Source organism: Mobula birostris, unplaced genomic scaffold (genome assembly GCF_030028105.1).
Source record: "Mobula birostris isolate sMobBir1 unplaced genomic scaffold, sMobBir1.hap1 scaffold_282, whole genome shotgun sequence".
Taxonomy (NCBI): domain Eukaryota; kingdom Metazoa; phylum Chordata; class Chondrichthyes; order Myliobatiformes; family Myliobatidae; genus Mobula; species Mobula birostris.
In genome coordinates, this window is record NW_027275875.1 from 611654 (window position 1) to 634704 (window position 23051).

General features: G+C 46.9%; 1 protein-coding gene across 2 annotated transcripts in view; it reads left to right on the forward strand.

Annotated features, from left to right (window-relative positions):
• Positions 1-12432: 12432 nt before the first annotated feature.
• LOC140192842 (cell division cycle and apoptosis regulator protein 1-like) overlaps positions 12433-23051 on the forward strand; it is a 49988-nt gene continuing 39369 nt past the window's right edge. The window contains exons 1-5 of one of the 2 annotated variants that reach the window (XM_072250328.1): positions 12433-12536; positions 15416-15525; positions 16607-16677; positions 21942-22077; positions 22685-22808. In XM_072250328.1, coding sequence (XP_072106429.1) covers positions 15492-15525; positions 16607-16677; positions 21942-22077; positions 22685-22808 — 365 coding nt within the window. In that variant the 5' untranslated portion in view covers positions 12433-12536; positions 15416-15491. Of the gene's footprint in view, positions 12537-15415; positions 15526-16606; positions 16678-20355; positions 20471-21941; positions 22078-22684; positions 22809-23051 lie in introns of those variants that run through there. The other variant, XM_072250327.1, reaches the window with a different exon arrangement.

Here is a 23051-nt window from a genome sequence, read left to right on the forward strand (position 1 = left end):
AGAGGGTCCAGTGAGATGGAGGAACTGAGCGAAATACATGTTAGTAGGGAAGTGGTGTTAGGTAAATTGAAGGCAGATAAATCCCCAGGGCCAGATGGTCTGCATCCCAGGGTGCTTAAGGAAGTAGCCCAAGAAATAGTGGATGCATTAGTGATAATTTTTCAAAACTTGTTAGATTCTGGACTAGCTCCTGAGGATTGGAGGGTGGCTAATGTAACTCCACTTTTTAAAAGAGAAACCGGGGAATTATAGACCGGTTAGCCTAACGTCGGTGTTGGGGAAACTGCTGGAGTCAGTTATCAAGGATGTGATAACAGCACATTTGGAAAGTGGTGAAATGATCGGACAAAGTCAGCATGGATTTGTGAAAGGAAAATCATGTCTGACGAATCTCATAGAATTTTTTGAGAATGTAACTAGTAGAGTGGATAGGGGAGAACCAGTGGATGTGGTATATTTGGATTTTCAGAAGGCTTTTGACAAGGTCCCACACAGGAGATTAGTGTGCAAACTTAAAGCACACGGTATTGGGGGTAAGGTATTGGTGTGGGTGGAGAGTTGGTTAGCAGACAGGAAGCAAAGAGTGGGAATAAACGGGACCTTTTCAGAATGGCAGGCGGTGACTAGTGGGGTACCACAAGGCTCAGTGCTGGGACCCCAGTTGTTTACAATATATATTAATGACTTGGATGAGGGAATTAAATGCAGCATCTCCAAGTTTGCGGATGACACGAAGCTGGGTGGCAGTGTTAGCTGTGAGGAGGATGCTAAGAGGATGCAGGGTGACTTGGATAGGTTGGGTGAGTGGGCAAATTCATGGCAGATGCAATTTAATGTGGATAAATGTGAAGTTATCCACTTTGGTGGCAAAAATAGGAAAACAGATTATTATCTGAATGGTGGCCGATTAGGAAAAGGGGAGGTGCAACAAGACCTGGGTGTCATTATACACCAGTCATTGAAAGTGGGCATGCAGGTACAGCAGGCGGTGAAAAAGGCGAATGGTATTCTGGCATTTATAGCGAGAGGATTTGAGTACAGGAGCAGGGAGGTACTACTGCAGTTGTACAAGGCCTTGGTAAGACCACACCTGGAGTATTGTGTGCAGTTTTGGTTCCCTAATCTGAGGAAAGACATCCTTGCCATAGAGGGAGTACAGAGAAGGTTCACCAGATTGATTCCTGGGATGGCAGGACTTTCATATGAAGAAAGACTGGATGAACTGGGCTTGTACTCGTTGGAATTTAGAAGATTGAGGGGGGATCTGATTGAAACGTATAAGATCCTAAAGGGATTGGACAGGCTAGATGCAGGAAGATTGTTCCCGATGTTGGGGAAGTCCAGAACGAGGGGTCACAGTTTGAGGATAAAGGGGAAGCCTTTTAGGACCGAGATGAGGAAAAACTTCTTCACACAGAGAGTGGTGAATCTGTGGAATTCTCTGCCACAGGAAACAGTTGAGGCCAGTTCATTGGCTATATTTAAGAGGGAGTTAGATATGGCCCTTGTGGCTACGGGGGTCAGGGGGTATGGAGGGAAGGCTGGGGCGGTGTTCTGAGTTGGATGATCAGCCATGATCATAATAAATGGCGGTGCAGGCTCGAAGGGCCGAATGGCCTACTCCTGCACCTATTTTCTATGTTTCTATCTCTCTGTTACTCTCTCGTTCTCTCAGTCTCTCCCACTCTTCATCTCTCTTGACCTCTTTCTCTGAACAGAAAATGGTGGAAACACGAGATGGAGGGAGGGAGGGGGGAGGGGGAGAGTTGCTTTCCCCATTTCAGAACCTGGTCAGCCGACCGAAGCCTAGAGCCAGCAGACGTAGGACTGAGCAGGTCATCGTCTGAGGTGAAGGAGCAAATGTCAAGGGCAGGACCATTGTTGCCAGAGGTGAGGGCTCTCAATATTTCCTTCTGACATAGACAGAGACATTCAGCCCATCAAATCCATGCCAGTTCACAGTAAACCTCAATCACCCCCCACCCACTGAGTTTCCCTGGAACCTCTTCTCCCCATATTCCCCGGGTTTTCATAGTCTTCAGGTGATTTGCTGTGGCCAGTGAATCGTGGGGCTGGACGTTGAGTACAACCAGGTTTGGGACTTGTGAGCCTATCGATGGTGGTGAGGAGGTTGGGGTTTTCCAGGGCAGGGGGTTAGGACTGGGGGCTGAACTTGGGGGAAAAGTGTCTAGCACCACATGAAATACCTCTGGGGAAAGGAGTCTGTGGGGCAGGTTGCGATAAGGCCTGAATTCACATCAACTAACAAGTCTTGTGATCAGAAACGGCAGAGGAACTTGGGCATTGAAATAGATTTTTAAAAGATTAGCTTTATTTGTCACACTTACGTCGGGCGATTGAAATACAGAGAGAAATGTGTCGTTTGCAGTGTGCTGGGGCAGCCCGCAAGAGTCGCCACACACTCCAGCAGCAACATAGTGTTGAGACTGCGAACGAAGCAACTGGAGGGACACCGAAGTTGGTGATATGGAGTCTTTATTCAGCACAACGAGGAGGCCTCATTCTCGAGATACTCTCTGTAGACGCTCACAAACCCACAGGTACAGTACATCACACTTTTATATCCTTAAGATCAAAGGTTAGAGTAGCTGATACAATACAATAGTTACAATGGCAGAGTTTCCTTCAATACAATGCTTCCTTTGATTTACATATCTACAGTGACGAACACCTCTGAATGTTCAATCATCTTTGTAATTCACACGTAGTCTAAAAGCTTCTGGGGGCAGAAATCCCAGGCACCTAAAGTTAATGTTGTCAGGGCTGTCTCTAAGTACACAAATACAGTTGGCTCACAAAAGCCATTGATTGCCTACACCTGTGATCGTGTTTGATAGGCTACAAGACGACATCCGTCTGGTCTACACACACAAAATGCAGGAAGAACTCTGCAGGCCAGGCAGCATCTATGGAAAAGAGTACAGTCAACGTTTCGAGCCAAGACCCTTTGACAGGACTGGAGGGAAAGCTGAGGAGTAGATTTGAAAAGCGGGGGGAGGAGCACCAGAGGGAGGCGATGGGTGGGCATGGAGGTAACATGAGAGAGGGACAAGGGGGTGGGAGATGGTGAAGGGGGGAGGGTGGAGGCATTACTGGAAGTTCAAGAAATCGATGTTCATACCAGCAGGAATATAAGGTGTTGTTCCTCCAGCCTAAGTGTGGCCTCATCACGACAGTGGAGGAGGCCATGATGGACATATCAGAATGGGAATGGGAAGTGGTATTAAAATGAGTGGCCTCTGGGAGATCCCGCTTGTTGTGGCGGATGGAGCTTAGATGCTCAGCAAGGTTGTCTCCTAATCTATGTTGGATCTCACTGATGTACAAGAGGCCACACCGGGAGCACCAAATATGGTATATGACCCCCAAAAGTCTCTCAGGGAAGGACTCACCTCACCTGGAAGGACTGTTTGGGGCCCCGAATGGTAGTGAGGGAGGAGGTGTAGAGGCCGGTGAAGCACTTGTTCCGCTTGCAAGGATAAGTGTCAGGGGGGAGATCAGTGGGGGGGGGGATATATGGACAAGGGAGACACGTAGGGAGCGATCCCTGAGGAAAGCGGAAAGTGGGGGTGGGATCCGATTGGAGGTGGGGGAAGTTTCAGAGAATCATGTGCTGGACGCAGAGGCTGGTGGGGTAGTTGGTAAGGAGAAGAGGAACCCTATCCCTAGTAGCATGGTGGGAGGATGGGGGTAAGAGCAGACGTGCGTGAAATGGAAGAGATGCGGTTGAGGGCTGTGTCGATGGTGGAGGAAGGGAAACCCCTTTCTTTGAAACAGGAGGACATCTTCGTTCTAGAATGAAAAGCCTCATCCTGAGGGCAGATGCGGTAGAGACGGAGGAACTGAGAGAAGAGTTTTTACAAGTAGCAGGGTGGGATGAGGTATAGTCCAGGTAGCTGTGACTACCTGTCCTTCCCTTCCCTTTCTCGATCTCACTGCCTCTATCTCTGGAGGCAGCTTATGCACCGATGGAAAAAAAAATGCAGACTTTCTCTTGTTTGTGATCCACCCGGTCTGCCAGCTTGAACTCAAGTCACAATGGTGCAAATAACTTGGCCATGTTGCCTGGTTTGATGCAGGCCAATTCACACAACCCCATTGCTTTGACAATTGGCCTGTGTGTACAGTATGCAATGTCTTAGCTGGGTCTACCTGGGCGACAATGCCTGGTGTTGAAAGACAGGAAACACGTGAAGACCCCGGGTTACGTCACTGATGATCAATGTTCCCTCTAATTGTTAGTAGTCAGTGTGCGCAAAAATCTTATCTTGTGCAAATCTTTTTCCTGTGACAAAAGTATGTGTGCACTGAATGCACACTTGGCACAGTTTATGTAGGTTTACAAAATATTTGACATAAAACTGCAGAGAATAACAACAAAATAACATACATATTTAAGTCACTCAGTTATTTTTTCTCTCTCCTGTCTTTGGCATTTACCCATTCTTTGTAAACTCTATCTAGACTAATAGAACTGCCATCCAATTGATAGCTTTTGATTCTCATTAACATATCCAAATGACATTCGCCTAAACGGTTTCTCAGCTTGTTTTTGAATTGATTCATTAGGCTAAAACCTCGCTCACAGTCAGCACTAGACGCAAGAAAGGTTCCAAACAATGTCCATCAACTGTGCAAGGTCGCAAAACTGTTCATTTTGAAGTACAAATCCCACCATTTGAGCAAAGTTTGAAATCAGTTTGGATTTAATTTTTTCTTGCATGGAAAATTTGAAATCATTAAACTGTCTAACTATTACAGTATTTTCAGTGAGAAAATCATGATACTTTAGACATAAGGCATTAACTTGTTCATCGCCAAATGTGAAATCACAATCTGCAATTGCAGAGAAATCAAAAGCTGACCATTCTTGTACCTCAACTTTGATCTCCTCTGGGTTTGATCGCTTTCACTCTTGCTCATCTGCACTCAACCGTAACATGCGTAGCACTCCTGTAACGGGTGATGATGGGTTCTGTTGCCTAAGCTTTTGCACACCGTCCAAATGTAATTTACTTGCCAAATGACGCTTCAAAAAGTCAAGTTTCCAAATATCATCCCATTTCTTTCAACTAGCAAATTCTCCAGCAACTTTCACTTCACGATAATACAAACAGATAACTCCAGTTTCCGCATCATACATAAATATTTCTCATAGCTGAATGTTCATGACCTCATGAGCTTTCGGTGTAACAGTTTCTACTATTTTGTTAAGCCTTTCAACTTTAAACAAATTTGCAGTTCTTTTGCGCTTCACGCCCTTCGCTTCTTTTGAATTCGACATAGTGAATCAATATTTTTTCCAATAAAAACTTGATAAGCTATCTACAGGATTTGAAACAGATCTTTGTAAACTTCACGATATGAACACTGTCCGCCAAACCTGGCTGCCGCCGTGATGCAGCTGTACAAACCAGAACAGGAAAGGTGAGGTGAGGTAGATTAGTGACGTGCATTGTGGTATTTGAAAAACCGACTAACTAATTAACAGAAACAGTTAGCTAAAAGATTATTTTCAATAGGTATGTTTGTATAATTATTAATTACTACATTATTTTAGGTAACTAACCTTTTGTGCACACATTAATTTCCTTTGTTCGCTGGTTGAAAAACGTGTGCGCACACACACGCGCACAGCTTAGAGGGAACTATGCTGATGATGTGTCCCAGCGCATTTTGAGGTGTATCTCAGCATCGTCAGTCTGTGGAGCAGCCTGTGATTCAGTCTACTGCCTGCAATTTGAAGGCTAATTACGAGTTTCCTGAACTTGATTACACCTACAATACAACTGAAGCCTGGTTCTTGTTTGAATTAATATCTGCTGTAGTCACATAACTCCGCAATACTCCCCTAACACATAGCACGTGTGCAACGCTCTGCAGGACAATGCAGAGCGCAATAAAACAGAACCCGTCAAACAACATAAACAGCAGCAGCAAAGCAAACACTGAAACATAGTGCAGTGTGACCACACTAAATGCTGGCCAGTCAGCATCTACTGCCGTTCCTTTCCACGACTTGGGCAGCACTTTTGCCATTTCGTAGCATTTGACTGTTTATATGAGGTCAAGTTGCTATCTTGACGCTCGACCCAGCAAGGAGCCAGCTGGATTCGAACTTGGGACCATTTGCCTCGAAGTCTGGTGCTGGTGCCACTACCCCACCAGCCGGCTAGGCAGCATCTATGGAAAAGGGTAAACAGTCAATGTTTTGGGTTGAGACCCTTCGTCAGGACTGGTAATGAGTCTGGGTGAGCACACTGAATTGAATTGACTTTACTACTTAAATCTTTCACATACATGAGGAGTAAAAGTCTTTACGTTACATCTCCGTCTGAATATGCAATGTGCAATTTATAGTAATTTGTAATAAATAGTATGCACAACAGGACAGTCAATATAACATAAAAATACAATTGTGTCAGCATGAGTTAATCAGTCTGATGGCCTGGTGGAAGAAGCTGTCCCGGAGCCTGTTGGTTCTGGCTTTTATGCTACGGTACCGTTTCCCAGATGGTAGCAGCTGGAACAGTTTGTGTTTGGGGTGACTCGGGTCCCCAATGATTCTTCATGCCCTTTTTACACACCTGTCTTTGTAAATGTCCTGAATAGTGAGAAGTTCACATCTACGGATGCGCTGGGCTGTCTGCACCACTCTCTGCAGAGTCCTGCAATTGAGGGAACTACAGTTCCCATACCAGACAGTGATCCAGCCAGTCAGGATGCTCTCAATTGTTCTTCTGTAGAAAGTTCTTAGGATCTGGGGGCCCATACCAAACTACCTCAACCATCTGAGGTGAAAGAGGCGCTGTTGTGCCTTTTTCACTGCACAGCTGGTATGTACAGACCACGTGAGATCCTCGATGATGTTTATGCCGAGGAACTTAAAGCTGTTCACCCTCTCAACCCCAGATCCATTGATGTCAAAAAGGATTAACCTGTCTCCATTCCTCCTGTAGTCGACAACCAGCTCCTTTGTTTTTGCAACATTGAGGGAGAGGTTGTTTTCTTGACGCCACTGTGTCAGGGTGACGACTTCTTCTCTGTAGGCTGCCTTATTATTATTTGAGATTAGGCCGATCAATGTAGTATCTTCAGCAAATTTAATTAGCAGATTGGAGCTGTGGGTGGCGACAAAGAGAAAAGGAAGGGGCTTAGGACGCAGCCCAGAGGGGAACTTGTGTTGAGGATCAGAGGGGCAGAGGTGAGGGAGCCCACTCTTACAACCTGCTGGTGATCTGACAGGAAGTCCAGGATCCAGCTGCACAAGGCAGGGTCAGGGCCGAGGTCTCTGAGCTTCCTCTTGAGCCTGGAGATAATTATGGTTTTGAACACTGAACTGTAGTCCAAGAACAACATTCTCACATAAACATCCTTCTTCTCCAGATGTGTAAGGACAGCCTGTAGAGCTGTGGCTATTGTGTCATCTGTCGATCGGTTGTGTAGGTAGGCAAACAGTAGGGGGTCCCATGTGGGTGGTAGCAAGCTGCAGATGTAGTCCTTGACCAGCCTGTCAAAGCTTTTGCTTATTATTGAGGTGAGTGCGACAGAACGCCAGTCATTCAGACATGTTACCATGCGTTCTGATGAAGGGTCTCAGGCAGAAATGTCGACTATTTACTCTTTCCTTTTCGCCTGCTGAGTTCTTCCAGCATTTTTCTGAGTTACTTTGATTTCCTGCATCTGCAGATTTTCTCTTGTTTGTGAACTGCATTATTTGCATCAAATCAAATCAGCAAGGATCATGCACAGCAGCCCAGAAGTTCTGCCAGGTTTCTGGTGCCAATGTAGAATGCCCGCGATCTGCTGCCTGACCTGTGTGTGTGTTGTAGTGAGTTGCAAAACTTTTCTGGAAGAGGTGCAGTTCAGGAGAGAGAAATAAAATCAGAAAAAGAGACAGGAAAACAATAAGTGCCGGAAATATGGGATTGCAAAACTGGTATGGCTGGTTATCTGAAACTGTGGAATTTAGCGTTACGGTGTGAATGTGCCCGACTGGTACACTTAGAGTCAACAAGATAGTGCCAGTGAACAATGATTTGTCAGGCGACATCTTCCAGAAAGTCAATGGTTTCACTTTGTCCTCTTGCTCTTTTTTACCTTAATTGCGTTTCGGAAACTGTTGGAGCCTGTGACTTACAGCCTGGAGTTCAATTGAGGAATCTAGCGCTCTGCTGTCCCCAAGAAAATTCCAGGGCGGGGACTGCGAGCAGAAGTGTGGGGCCGCAATCGACTCCATTTCTCGCCGATTGAAGCGTCGAGGCAAACTCGGAGGAGGCCCGGTCGGCAGTCACTCTCCACGGGAGGGAAGGCAAGCCGCCGACTGCTTTCCACAAAGGCCTCATCAGGCTGGAGGTCGGGTGGCCGCGGGGTGTCAGATGAAGGCTGTGTCAGCAGTCACTGCCCATGGAAGGACTGAGTTCGAGCTGTCGCTCTCCTCGAGGCTGACGGAGGATGTTTTTGGAATTCCGAGACGTGATTATTGGCGTGGGCTGTAGCTTATATTGGTCTCCTTCAGTTTCTTGTGTTTTCTTTCTTGTTGCCAATTGGCAGGTGGGTGATATGTTACTTTTTGGGCAAGGGGGGGGTTGGGGATTTGGGATCCGTGTGGGCGATCTGTTGGTTTTTTGCGTGGCAGGGGGTTAGGGGTTGATGTTTTAGCTGCCACTTTCTGGACGGGTGATCTTTGAGGGGGGAAGGGTTTTGTTTTCTTTTTCTTTTTGGTGCGGGGGATTTGGTGTCTTTTCTTTCAATGATTTCCATGGGTTTTCTGATTTATGGCTACCTGGAGAAGATGAATCTCAGAGTTGTATTTTGCGTACGTACTTTGATAATGAAATGAAACTTTCACTTAAATATATGAGACACAGAAGCAGAATTAGGCCACTCAGCCATCGAGTCTATCCTGCCATTCCATCAAAGCTGATTTATTATCCCTCTTAAGCCCTTTCTCCTCCTTCCTCCCTGTAACCTCTGACATCTCTACAAATCAAAGACCTATCAACCTCCGCTTTAAATATACAATGACTTGGCCTCCGCAACCGTCTGTGGCAATGAATTCTACAGAATCACCACCCTCTGGCTAAAGAAATTCTCCCTCATCCCTGTTCCAAATTGGCGTCTTCCTAAGCCTGTGCCCTCTGGTCCTAGACGCTCTCACTTTTAGATATTTTTCTTTAAGCTTATGATGCAATTCAAGTTCAAAGTTATTGTGGGTACACACAGTAGATATCCAAAAGAGTTTTGGGCCAAAACCCTTCAGCAGGACTGGAGCAAAAAAGGCTGAGGAGTAGATTTAAAAGGCAGGGGTGTAGGGGAGAGAGAAACACGAGGTGATAGGTGAAACCTGGAGGGGGAGGGATGGAGTAAAGTTTAACTTTTCTTCAAATCAAAGACAGGTTTCACCTATCACCTGGTGTTTCTCTCTCCCCTTCCCCTACCTGTTAAATCTACTCCTCCGCCTTTTTGCTCCAGTCCTGGCGACGGGATTTGGCCCGAAACATTGACTGTACTTTTTTCCATAGATGCTGCCTGACCTGCTGAGTTCCTCCAGCATTTTGTGTGAGTTGCTCGGATTTCTAGCATCTGCAGATTTTCTCTTGTTCGCTCACGGACATTATCGTTTTTCAGCAGAAACAGAGTACATTACAAGAAAAAAATAAATAAAAGGCTAACTTTATTTGTCAGATGTACATCAAAGCATGCAGTGAAATGCGTAGTTAGCGCCCAATCAAATCTGCAAGGATTGCGCCGGGCAAGCGTCGCCATGCTTCTGATGCCAACACAGCTTTCACAACGTAGTAACTCTAACCTGTACATGTTTTGCAAAGTGGGAGGAAACTGGAGCACGTGGAGGAAACCCACATGGTCACGGAGAGAATGTACAACTCCTTACGGACAGAAATCGAACCCCCGATGGAGCGATGCACTGACCGCTATAAGTTGAGGACAAGTGTAAGTTAGACTTACCATAACTTACACAACTAAATAAACATAACAATGTTATTGCAAATTGAGAGAAAAAGAAAGAAATATAGTCTGAGGGAGTGTTAGGGTTTTTCAGGACAGTTTAAGAGTCTGCTGGAAGTGAAGTGTGTAGGAGATCAAAGACAAGAAGGTTTGGGTGACGGTGTGATGTGGAATCAGCTTGGAAACTTAGGATCACCTGCCCTGATGAACACCCACCTTATCCAGTCATGGACGGGGCCGTGTTCAAGGACTCATCTGTGAATCTGAATGAACACACCATGGTTGCCGTGGACTTCATTAAAACAGCTGTAGATGAGTCGTCACAAAATCATTCAGCGTCTTCCTCAGTCAGAAGCCCTGGGTGAGCCATCAAACCCGCAATCTGTGGAGGGCCAGCCCAGAGGCGTTCAAGTCCGATGACCAAGAAAGTTACAAGAGGTCCAGGTACGATTGCCAGAAAGACGTCTCACGGCAAAGTGGCAATCCGGCCAAACTTGAATCAACGAAGGGTGCTCGGCTGCTGTGACAGGGCTTGAATACCATCACCTCTTATAAAGTTAGATCAAGCGACATAGAAGACAGCAGGGCTTTGCTTCCAGATGAGCTCAATGTGTTCTTTACTCACTTTGATGGAGGAACCATCACAAACTCCCTCAGCCCCCAATGATCTTATGATTTCAGCCCCTGAGGCCGATGTGTGAGCAGCCTTCAGGAGGGTGAACCCACGAGAAGCATCCGGCCCAGACAGGGTACCTGGCCAAGTACTAAAGACCTGTGCTGATCAACTGGCTGGAGTGTTCACTGAGATCTTTAACCTGTTCCTTCGGCAGTCTGAGGTACCCACTGCTTCAAGCAGGCATCAATTATACCAGTTCCTATCAGAACAACAGGACCACAGAAGATGTCATCTCACTGGCTCTTCACTCAACCCTGGAACATCTGGACAGCAAAGATGCATACATCAGGATGCTCTTTATTGACTACACCTCAGTATTCAATACCATCAGCCCCTCAAAACTAATCAATAAGCTGCAAAACCTTGGTCTCAATATCTCCTTGTGCAATTGGATCCTGGATTTCCTCACTTGCAGACCCCAGTCAGTTCAGATTGCCAACACCATCTCCTCCACAATCTCCATCAGCACAGGTCCGCCACAGGGCTGTGTGCTTAGCCCCCTGCTCTACTCACTTTACACTTATGGCTGTGAGGCGAAGTACAACTCCAATGCCATGCTCAAGTTTGCTGATGACACCGCTGTTCTAGGCCAAATCAAAGGTGGTGATGAATCAGCAGAAAGGAGGGAGATTGAAAATCTGGTTGAGTGGTCTCATAGCAAGAACCTCTCACTCAATGTCAGCAAGACCAAGGAGCTGATTATTGACTTCAGGAGGAGGAAACCAGAGGTCCATGAGCCAGTCCCCATCAGAGGATCAGATGCAGAGAGGGTCAGCCACTTTAAATTCCTCGGTGTTATCATTTCGGAGGGCCTGCCCCGGGCCCAGCACATAAGTGCAATTACGAAGAAAGCACAGCAGTGCCTCTACTTCTTTAGAAGTTGGCGAAGATTTTGCATGACATTAAAAACTTTGACAAACTTCTATCGATGTGTAGCGGAGCGTATATTGACTGGCTGCACCACAGGCTGGTATGGAAACACCAATGCTCTTGAACAGAAAATCCTACAGAAAGTTGTGGAAACAGCCCAGTCCATCACGGGTAAAGCTCTCCCCACCATTGAGCACATCTCCATGAAATGCTGTCGCAGGAAAGCAGCATCCGTCATCAGGGACTCCCACCACCCAGGCCATGCTCTTTTCTCACTGCTGCCATCAGGAAGGAGGTACAGGAGCCTCAGGACTCACACCACCAGGTTCAGGATCAGTTATTACCCCTCAACCATCAGGTTCCTGAACCAAAGGGGATAACTTCACCTGTCATTGGAAATGGTCAAGATGGTCACCACTGAATTCCAGTCAAGATGGCACCAGCGTACAATGCTCCCTCGGTCAACATCTTCCAGATTGCTCACAAAAATGTCTATTTTACTTCTTTCACATCTGCTTTTCACCTTAAATGTGTTTCTGGGACAGTTATAGCCTGCAGTTTACAGTTTAGAGATCGACTGAGTGATCCAGCACTTTGCTGACTCCGAGAAGATTCCGGGAAGCGAGCGTGTGCTCAGAGGGCCTTGATGTGAAATAGCTTTGACACGGGGTACTAGCTGATGTTTGGCTCTATTTCGCTGGTTAAAGTGTCGAGGAAGACAACAAATGTTCGCGCAATACAGTATGTCCATGACAACTGTCCACTGACTACACAGTTGGTTAACTTGTACTCTCAGACCCAGTCCTTTGTTGGTGAGGTTGGAACGGCTGCAAGTCAGCCAGGGGCCGCACGGTGGAGGTGTTGGTGGAGGCTCCCATTGCCATTGTATCTCCCAGCTGGCGGGTGGCGCGATTGCGCCGGGTTTCGCTTGGCGCAGCACACGCTCCTCGGCCTTGGCGTAGTCCTCCAGGCGGGTGGACGCGGCGACGACTTGGTCACGGTAGGTAGGCCGCGGCAGTGGATCCAGGCTCTGGCCCGAAATCGGGGAGAAATTCGGCGGCGCGACCCGGGGACACGACAGGGGTGTGTGGTGCGAGGGCGGAAGGCGAGCCGGTTGCATCCATCGGGCCTGCCGCTCGGGCTCGCCCTGGGAGGCAGCGCGGGAATGGGCCTGGGCCTAAGATGAAGGCTTCGGGCCTTCACCCCGACCCCGCTTCCCCCACCTCCGGCGTGTGGCGTCTACCCGGCCATGCGGATATCTCCTCTCTGCCCCACACGGCGGCCTCCCTCTCCCCCCCGGCGGTGTGGAGTCCCCCCCTGACATGGCGGTTCCCCCACACGGCGGTTTCGCCTCGCACCCGCCGGCCCCTGTTGTTCAGAGCCGTCGTGAGGATCGCTGCGGTTCGATTTCCCCCCGTTTCTCCTGTGTAGATCTCTTCTTACTTCCGCACGGTTTTCCTGTTTCATTATCTCGCTCTTTCTCTCTGCTACAGCCTCATTATTCTTCGCGCGCTCCATTTTTCTATCTTAGCTGCAGCTCTGTCTCCCACATCTCTCTCTCTCTTTCTCTGCTACAGTCTCTGCTCCTAAATTCAGGGGATTTTGCTTCAAAGTCCGGAACAATCTTTTGTGTTTTTCCCCTCCACGTCTATGCTGCACTACTACCAACTTCTTCGGCACATTTATTGAATATAGTCGCTCTATTCCTTTCTAATACCATTCCTCCGATCTCACTTCTCTTTATTTTCATTTTGTGTCATACAATAATCTTAGTTCTTTGAATGAATCATTTTTTTCCCCTCTTGCACTTAAGCAATGTCTTGGGTGTTGATTTGTGTTCACCTTTTAGTGCTGAAAAATATATCCTCCATCTCATTGTGTTAGGGACTGAAGTCGCAGTACTGTTACTCAGAGTTGTTTTTCCTGATTTTTATTTCCTGAATGCCCTGTCCAAAGTGGTTTCCCATTTCCCCTCCCATTAGTTTTATTATTTTCCCTTTTTTTAAATTTTTACACAATTTGTCTTTTGCTTGTCAGTCTTTGTTTATATATAGTTTTTCCCTCATAAATTATTTTCTTTATTTTCCTGTGGGTGCCTGAAGCTGGATTAAATTTTGAGTAGTTAATTTGATTTTGACTTTATCCATGCAGTTAGCTACCACATTGCTAACTGAACATCCATTTCTGGCCTAAAGTTTCTGACTTCCTGATTTGCCAAACTCCTCCTCACTTCATCTCTTAGCTGGGTTATTGTGACTCCTTCAGCTGCACTGGTTTATTTCTCTATCAGCAATAACGGGGATTGGTTTGGCAAATGTTTTAACATTGTCCTTCCATCCAAGATCAGCGAAGATGCTCCAAGCCTTTTCCCTTGGCAGAGAAGATTAGGACAATACAGTGTAGGCTCTTCAGCCCATAATGGTGTGCTGGCTCTTTAGCCTAATCCAAGATCAATTGAACCCTTCCCTCCATGTGCCTATAAGAGTTTCTGAAATGTCCCAAATGTATCTGTCTCTACCACCACCTTCGGCGTGGTGTTCCACACACCCTCCACACTGTACAGAACTTGCATCTGATACCCCCCCCCCCCATACTTTTCCTCCAATCACCTTAAGTTATGCCCCTTCATATTAGCCCTTCCCGGCCTGGAAAAAAGTCTCTTGACTGTCCAGTTGATATACACCTCTCTTCATCTTATACATCTTATTCAGGTCGCCTCTCATTCTCCTCTTCAGAGAAAAGCCCTAGCTCGCTCAGTCAAAGGAGATTCCTATGGCTGCCTGTAAGACATGTCAAGGTTGTACACAGTACACGCACTTTGATAATAAGTGTACTCACTAACTATATGAGTGTGATAGGTTTTGCCTGTAAAGCGAATCTGGACACTTTAAGACAATGATGTGATTTTCTTCTGTCTCACATGGTAGGTTCAAGGCAGATTCCACTTTTCCAAGCCAGAGGAGTTTCTCTAGTATTTTCTAATTCCCCTGTTGGAATAGCAAGGTGTCTGGGATACCCCTCAGTCTGAAGGTCTGTAATGTCGGTGGTAGTTCCAGCACATGTCACTGGAACAAAACTGATAGCGGTGGAGTCAGTAAACCGTGCAATGGTTATTATTTTGATCTTCCTAACCAGAACGAATCCAGGCGATTAGCATCAGAGGCCAAGGCACAAAGTTGGAGTGTGGTGCTGAGTCTTTTATTATGTAGGAGACTTCTGATTGTCACCAAAGACTTTGACAAATTTTTATAGATGCGCAGTGACTAGTGCATCATGGCCCAGTGTGGGAACACCAATGATCAAGAATGGAAAAGCTGACAGAAAGTAGTGAATAAAGGTCAGTCTGTCACAGGCAAAGCCCTCCTCACCACTGAGCACATCGACATGGAGCACTGCCACAAGAAGGCAGCATCCGCCATCCAGGCCCTGCGCTCTTGTTGCTGCTGCCACTGGGCAGCAGGGGCAGGAGCCTTCGGTCCAATTCCACGGGTTCAGGAACAGTTATTACCCTACACTCATCACACTCTGAACTGATTCCACAAACTACAGACTCACCTTCAAGGGCTCAACAACTGTCCTTGGTATTATTAATTTACCCTTATTATTTGTATTTGCACAGGTTGTCCTCGCGCATTGCTTGTCACTTTTCATTGATTCTGCTGTATTTCTTTGTTCTACTGAAAATGCCCTCAAGAAAATGAATCTCATGGTATATGATGATGTTCACTGTACATACTTTGATAATAAATTGACTTTAAGACATCTCACTGGATAGAAACATGTTTCGACAGTCACTTCCTGATTGACTTAGTGAACGTGGAGCAAACTGCAATCCAGATTCTAAACCATCAACTGTCTGTAATTCCATCCTTTTCTCAGGTGCGTTTCAGTTGAGTCAGACTCTGCCTTCCGAGGAATAACACGTTCGTCTTGGTGAGAAGTGCAGACAAGACCAATGTGGGGCAATCAGTTTCAGTCCTCGAAGGGAGGTGTGTATTTCATCCTGCATTGTATGGCTTGTGTTTATTTAGGGTGATTGTTTGCAAAGATCGTTGATAAAAATGCCTATCAAAATCTTAATTGCCATTGCAACATTCACCATACAATAAGTGTTCACAGCTCCCATCACCATTTCTGGCTCCTCCCTTTGTTTTCCTACAAGCCCTTCAGTTCCTCCTTCACCCCTCTCCACCCACCCCATACCTTTCCCCCTTCATCCCTCCCACACCCCATAACTTGGGCCCCTAGCCCAAGCATCATCCTCAGCATCACTTCTTGCCTCCATCCAAGCACTACACCCACCCTCAGTCCTCACTCCTCACTCCCCTGAGGGGTGTGTCATATGTAATTAGAGTTGTAGCACAGAAACCATTTAGCCTTCATCTGACTCATCCTTCCAAGCATTTCTCATAATTGTCCAAATGCCATTTAACTGTTGTACCTGCTTCAGCCAAAGAGTTAAAGGTTATTTGTCACGTGTACATCAAAAGATCGAAGCACACTGTGAAATATGCTGTTTTGTGCCAGCGTAGCATGCCCACAACTCATGAACGCTGATTCGTTCATCTTTGAAATGTGGGAGGAACTGGAGCACCCGCAGGAAACCCTCATAGTCACGAGGGTGGGGGGCGGTGTTAAACGTACAAACTCCTTACAGACCACAGTTGAAGTCGAACCCCAGTCTTACAGTGGATGCTGTAACGCGTTTCGCTGCAAACTACGCATCTCTGGTAGCTGTATCGGTGTAGGTATCATCCTGTTTCCCCATTCTCATGACATGGTTGACTGCCAGGGCATCGTTCCAGCAGTTAGACAGGACAGCTAGCAAACATTGTGATGTCGGTCACCCTGCGGTGACTAGGTACCTTGGGTGCATTGTGGGTGCAAGCTACTCAGTAAGAGCTTCACCACCGATTCTTGAAGATGCAGCTCCTGAACTGACATTGCCCAGTACCAGATGTATGAGGCATGGTGCTGCCCACCATTCCCACTGCTACCAGCTGCTGTAGGTGCATCTTAAAGCCCTGTGAAATAACTGAACTACAAGTGAAGCCTGTGTTCTTGTTGTAGGCTCTCATGGAGGCCAGCAGCAGTCGCTGCTTGGACCTGGACCACAATCCATACAGCAGGCACTGCTACAGGTAACTGCGCTGGTCGAGGATGCCACATTATGAAGTTTGTGCTGATGTGCGGAGGGAGGTGGGGGCGTACGCATGCGCGTTATTTGCTGCTGGTTTATCATCGTCACGGGTTAACATTGGCAATGGAAGTCATGTGGGGTCGGCACAGTCGGTTTTAATCAGTAGAGTTAATGTTATGGGGGGTGTGGAGAGCATAATTACTTGGTTATATTAATTCAGCCATGGGCAGATTTTGTTGAAGGATTGCTTCTGATGGGTTATCAGTGCAGATTCACGTGAGAGGAGTTATTATAGAATATAGAATAATACAGGCCCTTCTGCCTATAATGTGCCGACCTTTTAACCTACTCCCAACATCTATCTACAAACTTTGTACTAAACCCTCCATTTTTCTGTCATCCATGTGCCTAGCTAAGAATTTCTTAAATGTCCGTAATGTATCTGCCTGTACCATCACCCCGGTAGCAAGTTCCACACACCCAGCACTCTCTGTGTTAACAAAAAACTAACTGACATCTTTCTGTCCGATTACCTAAAAATGATGTCCCCTATGTATTAGCCTTTTCCATTCTGGGAAAAAATGCTGCCTGGCTGCTTGACCTATGTCTGTTTACCATCTTGTACTCCTTTATCAAGTTACCTCTCATCATCTTACTCCAAAGAAAAAAGCCCCAGCTCACTCAGCCTATCCTCATAAGGCATGCACTCTAATCCAAACAGCATCCTGGTAAACCTCTGCACCCTCTGTAAAGCTTCCACATCCTTTCTATAATGAGGGCAGGTGGGAGGGTCAGGGTTTATAATGCCGGTCACTTGGTAAGTGGGTGTCAGTGAATGGAGAGACTGACAAGGTTGTGGGCTGTCATGTTTGGGTGATATTAAAGGAGGTTATATGTTTTCTGACTGAATTTGTATAAGTATTTGTGAGCCAGCTTAAGAATCTGTGAAGCACATCAGCCTGTGGAATTGGTATCCTGCTGCATAATAAAAATGACTGTTTACATTGGAGCCTGATGCCCTGGAGGAGAGATACTTGCTTTATAATTGGAGGCATTCCACAGTTCTACTCTTCATTCATGGTTTGCAAACTAGCCATGTGCCCTTTCTCTTTTGAGCTTTGTATTTGAGGTGAGAGATGCTGGTTTTGGGGAGTAGAATTCCTTCCATTTCAAGTGCTCAGTTTCAACATCAGACCCTTTACAATGCTCCTAAGCCTGTCCCCCCTTCCATCCTACCATCCCACCATCCCAGGGGTCTGGAACAGGGTTTTCCCTGATACTGTCTTGGTCCAGTTCCGGTTGGTTCGGTCTGGCCATGATTTTCTCTGGTACTTTGTTTTCTCTTCAGTAATTCATGAGCCATATGGCTCACCGCACTGATTGCCGTATCTGTTCCTGTTAGATCTAACGGCTTGACTTGTCTTTCTCTTTCAGCCTTCTGATGGGGTACCCAGTTGCCTGTTTTCTCATTGACTTGCCTTGAAACTTTCCATAGTTCTACGTGTCATGAATTCCCCATAGGCGAGTCAGGTCAGAGCAGAACTGACACCCTGCTGTCAGGTAGCTTTTAATGTGTAAAGTAAAGCAGGAACAATTAGCAGACTTGTGTTTAGCTATCACACCACCTGCCTTCCCTGCCCTTGCATCGTTCTGTTACAGCTCTGCTGAAGTCCTGACTCACACTGTCTTCAGGTGAAACCATTCCAGTGGTCTGAGAAGCTCTTCAAAAACTACTTTCCATAGAAAGCCTGCCATGTTCTTACTCTTCTTCTCAAAACTGCCTCAACCCTCTCACTGCCCCAAACCCTCAACTCTTGCCTCTCCCACCGGCAAGGATTGTGTTTAAAAAGCCTTTGCTTTCTCTGTGACTGCCTGCATTCGTACAACTCTCTTTGATCTGCGTGTTACTCAGATATTGGGCCCTTGTCTGATCCCTGCCCCATCCCTTTCCGTCAGTTTTGGTGCCTCTACTTTCAGTTAGGTAGAGCTCTGGAATCACATCCCTAATGTCTCTTAAGAAACCTTTGCTACTGAAGGCATTCTGTAGGTATTTCTAGATGTCATGAGCAGCCTCGAGTTTTCAGACTGGAAATTGGCAAGCCATTTGTGCATAGCAAGATGCTGCAAATGACTATTAGCTGATTAAGGAGTCAATCCTGATTATTGTGGTGTTCTTCTTTAGCCCATCACTCCTTCTGGGGCATAGGCAGCCAACAGCTGCTTGCCAGTGTCCTTTATCCTGTGCCAGTCTCGCAGCTTGTCCCCGGGTGTAGGCCATCTTCCAAGATCCTTCCTCTCACAGCTTGTCGGCATTTCTATAGCTCTGGCTTTGAAACAGGATGGGGTTGCTCAACCCTCCTTTCACAGTCAGGCTTGCGACCCATCCTTGGCAAAGTTATTAATCATGTTGTTGGTTGATGGATGTATGTTGGTCTGTACTCTCTCCCAGAGAGGGAGAGAAGGTATGGAGTCTCGGTTTAACATCTCATTGAGAAGGCAGAGCTTGTTGCCTGTGGAACGGTGTTGTGGAGTGTTCATCCACCTGGACAGTCAGCAGGTAGGCCTTCAGAGTTCCCTGCGTGTGGAACGGTGTGGAGTTCATTTACCTGGACAGTCAGCAGACAAGCTTTCAGTTTCATAAATGATGTCAGTCTTGATTCCATTTTGCCACTTGGACTTGATAGACTGTTGCCTTTTATCAGCTGTTAGTTACCTTTAGTAATTTGAGACGTGCCATTTGATGCTAATAACAGCATTGTTGGAATGGTGTATTGGGTGTATGTGTCACCCCTGGTGTTCCGCATTAATCGTAAACAAAGGTGAACAATAAGCAGGGATATCAGTTGAGAACAATCAGACTTGTTTGAGGAGTTCCCCTTGCTTACAGCGATCAGGTGGTTGGCCAGCAAACTTCAGCTGAAGGGCGAGTCTGGAAGGGTAGTGAGTCTACCCTTTAAGGAGTGCTGCCAAAAGATTGTTGCCCCTGTTTGTATGATAATGACGTCGGTTCTGTTGCTATTGGCAGGACCACCAGCAGGCAGGCCATTCGCAGAGGCAGCAAGTGTTTACAGGAGAGGTCACAAGTCTCCACAAATACTTTGGGTTCATTGATGAGGAAATGTTGTTCCATCTGAAGTAAGTGGTGCTTGAACCAGTAGTGAGTGTAGTATTGGAAGCTCCTCTTATTAGCTTCCATTTTACTCCCAAAATGGCCACTGGGCCGCTCAGATCCCAGTTGCTCTGAGCTCGATTACAAGATTGTGTAACGGGGGACTTCAGTGTCTTTTGATTAAGGAGAGGGTTTTCTGCGAGATCCCTTGGCTGATCTCTAAAAGAGTACTGTCCAGAGAGCTTTCAGCTCAGTTGTCACAGACGTTGAACAGTCTGTCAAAATGTGCTGTTTTAAGCTCAAGTAAGGATAGTCACTCACAGGAACTGTCAAAAATAGTTAAGCAGTTCTTCTTGAATGTGTGTGACTTCACCTACAATGCAATTAGGACTGAGGTCCTCAATGCCAGTGGGCAGTGTGTCCAGTGGAATAGTGCCTCATAACCATGGGACTTTGCCCTGAGTGGTCTGTGAGCCCGGCCCACTTTAGGGTGTCCCTCTCACTGGGAGGCTCTACATTGCACTGGCAGCAGTGGACAATATGTGATTTGTGCGTGTGTTTGTATTGCAGTGTGGTGAAGGGTCGGATACCCCAGGTTGGGGAGCGAGTGCTGGTGAAGGCGGTGTTCAACCCCAATCACTCAGTGAAATGGAGCGCACTCAAAGTCCAGGTGCAGCCCACTCAGGTACAGGCTTTAGCTGAGTGAAAAAGAAATACTGACAGGCCCTGGTTGCCAGCTTATGGTGTTAGTTTTGTCGAGGAATTCAATAAGATTTAGCCAGTCCACTACTACTAACCCTTCTTTTCCCCCTACATATCAATCTTTAGGCCCTGCATCTATCATCTATTCTCGAATCCTGTTTCTTCCCTTCTCTCTAGATTCCCGTCTGTCACAGAACCCATACCCCTGTCCTTCCAGTTTCTGGGGCGTCTTCCAGATGCCAGGTGGGCCGTTCTGTTTCAGACCCCTCGTTCCTCCTGTAGCAACACCTGGTTCAGTTCTGGCATTTTATCATAATCCGCGTTGATACTGAGACCGGGACTGAAAGAAGATAGGATAGTTCGGTGGTCAGTACATTGATTGCTCCTCGGACCCATCCCATCAGCTGTACACTTGAGGTATTGGTAGGTTCTAGTGTCATGGTTATAGTGACTGTCAATGGGTGGGTGGAACTAGGGATGGGGGTGATTGGAAATTAGCTTTACCTGATAACACATGTACAACGAAACACGGTGAAATGCATCAACGATCAACACCCCCGAGGATGTGCTGGGGCAGCCCACAAGTGTCACCATGCTTCCAGCACTAACATAGAATGACCTTCCCACAACATACTAACCCTTGCGTCTCTAGAATGTGGGAAGAAACCGGAGCAACTGGAGGAAACCCACGGGGTCGTGAAGAACGTGCAAACTCCTTATGGACAGCAGCAGAATTAAACCCTGATCGCTGATGTGCTAGTTCAATGGCCCTCAACCTTTTTCTGCTCCTGGCCCACTTGTGACTTTCATTTACCATTGTGTACAGTGATGCATGGTCAAAAAAGAGCAGAGATAACGATTGACGTGTCACACTCTCACATGCACGACGCCTGCATGCAAACACACACACCCCTTTTGCTCTTTCATTTGCATCATCTAGCATCTTTTCCCATTGATTTCATTAAGGATTCCAATTAGATTATGTGTATTCATTTCTTTTATTTATATACTTTAGTAATATTTCATCAAAACAGTAAACTGGCCAGTTCAGAAACTCCGGTGGCCCTCTGTTACTTGTGGCCCCTGCAAAACCTGGCGTGGCCTCCCGGGGGGGGGGGGGGCATGGCGCGGCGCAGTCTGTTAATTTTGTCTTTGCTTTGCAGGTTTGATTAAAGCTGAAGGACACTCTCTTCCCCTCTCACATATCACTAGAGGCCATCATCCCACATACCCCACCCTTCCTTCCCGCTCTCACCACCACCATCACCGACTTCCTCCCCCACCCTAACCACCTGCGAGCAAGGTTTAAGTGATATGTCACTGTTCGTCCTGTGTCACTAGCCCAGTATAAGTGACTGAGATTCCAGAAGGCAGCTGACCCCGGTAGGTGACTGGGTCTGTACAGGCTGGCGAACCCTTGTGTCAACTGCTTTTATTCCTGCTTTTCTTTGCAGAATCCATCGCACATGATGTCTGGACAGAAGCAAGGCATCCTTGGAGCTAAACCCCAGCCGCAGCCTCTGCTCCAAGCTCCACGCATTCCTTCCTTGTTGTCCTCGCAGCCGCTTCTTTCTCAGCTCCCTCACAAACGTGAGTATCGGTCGCTCAAGAACAATAGATCACAGAGCTTTATCAGCAGCCGTAAGGTGGCTCTGAAGCACCTACCAGCTGACACCTATTCTAATTTCACCGCCGACTAGACTGATGTCCCTTTCTCATTCGTGCCATCACTTTCTGCCCTCTATCATATTTACATCACTGTGTTATAGCTCAGTGGTCTAGATTGGTGTGCTAATCCAGGCCACCTATTCTGTATTTTATCGCCACAGAACTCTGAAGATGTTCGATATAAACCAATGTTATAGAAGAAAATAATATTTCATTTCTGCAGTCCTGATCTGTTTCTGCCCCTTGTGTAGTTTGCATCATGAAAGGTTGTCGTGCTTTTTTAACAGCTTCTCTCTTTTCCCCCCTCTCCCTCTCTGTATTTTGTCGCTGCTCAACCTCATCCCTTTACCACCATCTCTTCCCCGCTGTTCCCACCTCTCCCACTCTCCTCCGCAACCTCCTTCTACTCCCCTTCCCCTTTATTCTCTCTCTTCCCTCTTTGCCTCACTGACTCTGTCCCCTTTCCCCATTGCACCAACTCTCTGTCGCTGCCCCTTTGTTCCTCTCATCTCCCCACCTCCCTCGCCAGCTGGTCTGCTGCAGCCTTTGGTTCACCTGGGACCACATGCCCAGCTTGGCCGCAGGCTGGATTTGGGATTGCGGTCAATGGGCAGGAATGGTCGAATGGACATGGGTCGGAGAGGCGACAGGAGGTAAATGCGCTTTAATTCTTGCAAGTTTGGAAAGAACTAGTGGGGATGATGGTTGTCTTACTGAGGTTTTATTTGGGGATGTTGCCTCAAGCTGAGAAAAGGTATCCCAGCTTTGGGCGTCCTTAAAGACTATAAGTCAAATTCCATCCAATTGCTTCGGATTTGGGGCGCTACAGTAGCAGAGTTCAATCCCAGTGTCCATGGTAAGAGGTGTATTTCCTCCCCATGGAACGCTTGGTTTTC